This window comes from Monopterus albus, unplaced genomic scaffold (assembly GCF_001952655.1).
Source record: "Monopterus albus unplaced genomic scaffold, M_albus_1.0 scaffold132.1, whole genome shotgun sequence".
Lineage (NCBI taxonomy): Eukaryota > Metazoa > Chordata > Actinopteri > Synbranchiformes > Synbranchidae > Monopterus > Monopterus albus.
In genome coordinates, this window is record NW_018128012.1 from 1,420,958 (window position 1) to 1,426,003 (window position 5,046).

General features: G+C 41.4%; 1 protein-coding gene across 1 annotated transcript in view; it reads right to left on the reverse strand.

Annotated features, from left to right (window-relative positions):
• Positions 1-5,046, reverse strand: part of proser2 (proline and serine rich 2) — a 9,133-nt gene that overhangs the window by 3,106 nt on the left and 981 nt on the right. The window contains exons 2-4 of the mRNA XM_020613327.1: positions 4,409-4,609; positions 1,353-1,653; positions 4-986 (exon numbers count right to left, since the gene is read on the reverse strand). Coding sequence (XP_020468983.1) covers positions 4-986; positions 1,353-1,653; positions 4,409-4,486 — 1,362 coding nt within the window. The 5' untranslated portion in view covers positions 4,487-4,609. The remainder of the gene's footprint in view (positions 1-3; positions 987-1,352; positions 1,654-4,408; positions 4,610-5,046) is intronic.

A 5,046-nucleotide genomic window follows, 5' to 3' on the forward strand; every position in this document is an offset into this window, starting at 1 on the left:
GACTTTTGTCTTTCCTCCAAAATTGTTGAACTCGCTGGGTTTAGCCAGTGCAGGGGGCAGCACTTTGGGGTCATGACTAGTTGGAGAGGTTACAGGTTCACTCCTGGAAGAAACAGAAGGTTGGACTACAATAGATTTGCCCCCGTAGCTGTTAAACTCCAGAGATCTGACCTCAGGCGAAGTGGAGGTGGATACCTTGGTTTCCAAAGGAGGTGAAGAGTAGGTGCTTTTTGTGGTTGATAGAGGTGACAGGTTCGGTTGGGAATTTCTATCTATATTGCTCCCGTGGGAGCCTGTCCGCAGAATCTGTGGTTTTCCATCGACATGACTCTGGTTCCAAAGTGAGGTCGTAACTTTGGCTTCTGCCAGTTTCATGTTGATTTCTGTTGTTCCAGGATCCAGTGAGGTGCTGCTAGGGAGTGACATACCCCCAGACGTGGCCTGGTTTCTGGTCAGGCCCAGCTTAGACAGAGCCTCTGCCCTAGACTGATCTCGTTCAGGGTCCCTGGGGGAGATGTTGCGAGTGGGAGTATTTCGATCTTTCTGCTCGATGGCCTGTTGAGGATCGTCCAGCAACAGAGGGTGTGATGTTCCTGTTAGATTTGCCAGCATCTGTGACCGACGCTCCTGGATGCTCGTGTTCGCCACTGACTGGTTCTGCTGCTCTTTGTTGCCCACAGTCATGTTGATATTAGCAGGGAAGCGGGTAGGCTTAGCAGAGGTAGGAGGACCCTGTTTCACAGGAATATTGTTGCTGTAGCTCGGTGGCTTTTCAGACTCAAGACTCTGACGGCGGTGGAGTGCAATATTCTGGGCAATCAGGACTGGGGTGGGAATGCACCCTGGGGGGTGGTAGGAGTAGTCTGTCGACCCATGGGTGCCACCTGGTAGAGTAGGGTTGTACTCTGAAGGCAAGCTGTCCATCGGATCATGCCTTGGCTTTACCTCAGAGTGGCTTTCACGGGTCGGAAACATACTCTGAAAACCTGGAAGGAACAAAGTATAAAGTGAAAATCTGGGAATGACTACAAGCTTCAGTCCCGTCCGGGGACATTAAAGTCATATCTTTGACAGGTTTTGAGGAAAATGTGGTTTTAGCAACCTGGAGGGCAGTTACTATACAACAGAAAACACATCATGGTGAGTATTTCATTGGCTGTTTCCAGTATTTTTAGACTATACAGTATATTGAAATGTCTATAGGCAATAAATCAATAAATGATTGTGTATTTTTAAACCCGATTTTTTATTCTTGTCTGGAAATAAAAATGTAACACTTTATTTATAGTTTTTAGAATAGAGTTTAGTCTTTTAGCTGAGTTGAGCCTTTGCTGATTTACACAGTACACTACCTGAACTGGTGGGACTGAAGACTGGCTCTTTGGTCTGCACAAAGTCCGGTTCTGGGTGGACCAGGTCAATAATATCCTGGTCCTTGGGAGGTCTGGACATGAGGGACGACACAGTGACCCCAGATTTGAGACTCGGGGTTCCAGAACTATCAGCCTGTTCAACACGACCACTGCTGCTCACGGGGGCCTTCACCTGCCTTGTCCTGCAGTGGTCTGGACCCTCCTCCAATGAGCCGATAGTGTCCTCGAAGAATTTGAGGCACTCCCGCTCCTCCCGAAAAAAGCGCAGAGTATCATCTTTCTGTCAAGGGCAAGAGACAATAAAAGATGAGTTGACACGGTGGTATTTCATGATTTTCTTTCTAAATTTGAAAGTGCGAGCTACACGTCTCAGTCCTATATTTTTTTTGCTATCTTGTCTTCATCAGGGTGTTGTCTGAAGTGGGTTCCTGTATTGTAAGTCGCTGTCCTGCTCCACACAGTGCTGCCTCAAAAAGACGACACAGTGGGCTGTCCAGTAACAACACTTGGTGACTACTGATTTTTCTGTTTCACTTTCAGGTCTTTTTGGGACCTGATAAAGATAGAGTCCACTTATTTAAGAGAGGTCACATGGTTGTAGGGAATAGGTTATCTCCTGTAACAATGTGCAATGGACCTAAAAACAAGCAGTGGTCTTTTGGGCAGTAGAGCCACAAAGAAAAACTACTGACAATGAGCACATAGCTGCAATAAAATGTGTTCAAATGAGTATTACTTCACAGGTATTAATTATTTTTATTTTTCGCAGTGAAATCCTCCAAATCTGGATGGTTTTCATGCTGAGCTGACAACATTTCAAAATAATTTTGAGCTTGAAAGGTTTTTGTTATTAACCATTGCAAAAGTTGGAGAATTTTTTTTTTTACTCAACCTTTTCTGGAGCTTTCACCCACCTCTAACTTCATTTGCGAATTAAGACTGTGACAAATTTCAAAGCAACTAGTTAAATTGATTTCAAAATTATAGAGAGTTTATTTAGTTTAGTCCAGTTGTTCCCAACCTAGGGGTCAGGCCTCTTCAAAGGGTCTAACAAATACATCTGAGAGGTCTTGGGATCAGTAATGAGAGAGGGAAGAAAACAAATACAAAGTTATGACACTCAAATTTATATTCAGTTTATGGATTTTTGGGGGAATATTAGACAGTTGTACCATGAAACCATGTGAAACGTCTTTGGTGGAACTGCTAACACGAGCAGAGTGAACCAACTTTTCAGTGCTAAGGCAAAGGTGAAACAGCTAGTTTTTCTTTGTAGTCTGCGTACAGTTTTGATTGATTTATTCTTTCAAACATGCAGAACAGAACAAATGACAGCAACACACACATATCCAACCAATGCTAATCCAAAATCAGTTTGCTATACCTATTACATGTTTGAATGGAGTAGGAAGAAGTCAGACTTATCCAGTCCTACCCCATGACATCATATTATACAAATATTTCATGCATCATTGGCTGCAAGCAGTATCTCTACATAGATAAAACAGTGTTTCCTTAATGCCTTCTCGAATAAATCTTATTTTTGCATATATTTTGTATAACACATACATTTATATTTATATTTAAACTCCTAAATTCTAGTACTATTTTTCATGTCCACACTTAAATTATTCCATAATTTGACCCCACTTATAGAAATACAAAATCTTTTTTTGGTTGTACGTATAGCATGAACTTTTAAATTTAAGTGACCCCTTATTAAATTTAAATGACCCCTTACAAATTTAAGTGACCCCTTAGTACTCTGAACATGAGTAGAATACACATTTCTCATGCAAACTGACAAATGAGTGTTTGACTATGGAGTGTTTTGACCATGTTTTAGTACAGTTACACCAGAAGAAACTGCTAATTTGAGCTATTTCAAGGTGATGACCTTCACCTCGGCGTTGACATGGCAAACAGGGTTTGCTGCTGACACTGGTGTTACTAAAAGTGCCACAACATGGTTGCTGAGAACCCTGCTTTAAGACGCACAGAGATGCCTGCAGTCACATCAACCTGAAACCAGTATGAGATTAACGCTGATGTGTTGGTTTCAGCTGGAATTGATGTCTTTTGTTGTGAAGCAGTGCAGGACCTAGAAAACTGCAGCTTAACCGGTTCGACTGTGCTGTGTGTTGATAATAAATGTCACCCCTAAGGCATGCGAAGAGATTAGGTTGTTATGCAGGTGTCATGTCTCAGCGTCTTTGATGACTGGTTGCATTGTGTAAACACACTTCGGTCAGGGTGAAGTACATTTCAAATAATCAGCTGTTCATCTGATACACTGTGTTTTAAAACAAGACTACACTGACTGACCACACCTATATCTTATGAGGCAATTGCACAAACATTAAATTGGCTTTATGTAAAACAAGTGTTTACTTGGCATAAAGATTATAAACAGCTGAAGATAAAAGCCTGCATACCAGCACCTCTGAAGCTCATTTGTTAACACATTATATATTGATTGTTTTAATTCATACACAAAAAGTGTGTGAAATCTAAAAAGCTCCAGGAAGTTACTGGTCCAGTGGTCAAGAAAAATCCCCTGTAAAACCATAACTTGTGACTTTTCATTGGATAAAACAAACATGTAAATTTGAAGATTATGGGTGCTGGTGGGTGGATTTTGAATCTAGATAACTTCCTTCCCATGTTTATTGTCTTTATGCTAGGTTAGCTAGCTGCAGCAAACATGAGAATGCATCAATCCTCTGACACAACTCTCAGCAAGAATGGGAAGAAGAGTAGTTCCCACAGCTGGAGTAGGAGTGTTTAGCTTAGCTTAGCATGAAGACTGGAACCGGAGGGCAGCTAGCCTGGCCCTTACAAAGGTAACAAAGCACCTCTATAGTTAACTAATCTATAGGTTATATGTTATTCCACCATCTTATTATGGTGCCATTACACATACCAGTGTTCCCTATACAGGTGCAGTTTTACTAATAGTTTATTGTAGTTTGTAATTATAAATTTAAAAAACTTCTGAATGGTTTTTTGAAATGTGCTTACATTCAAATACTTACAACTGGCCTTGAGTTTCGGCCAGCTCTCCCGTTGACTGCGTACTGGTGCTGAGGGTTGGCCTGCAGATGGACATCCATGTTATGTCAGAGGTCAGATGGGATTTGAACATCTCATGAAGGGTCTGGTGTTTGTGGGCGGCACTAGGACAAAACCAGAATCACATCTGGTCGGGCTCTGAAGAATCATTTAACCTTTAGAATCTGGGGAAACAGGAGGGATGAGATGTCAGGCAGCTGACATTCAACTGACCCAGCCAGAGCTTAATCAAGGTCAAAGTTTAATAAAGAGAAGCTAACGTCTTCTTGATGGCCACAAGTCAACACACAGAAGATGTCTGAGCCTTTACTCGTTAGCACCAATCTGACAAGGTAAAATATTTTATTCCACAAGTAGAAATGGTGCTTTACTACCAAGATTAAAATGTACTTAAAGTGGCAAAGGACTGGGAACACTACTGAAATGTTTATCGTGTTTCTTCATGTATTATCTATATCTGTTAGATAAAAGTAGTGATGTCAAATGTACGATATTTCCCTCAGAAATGCAGGGGAGTAGAAGTAGCAGAAAATTCAAAATCTCAAACAAAGTAGAGATGCCTCAAAATGAGTAAATGTACTCCAATAGTCTTCATTCCTGC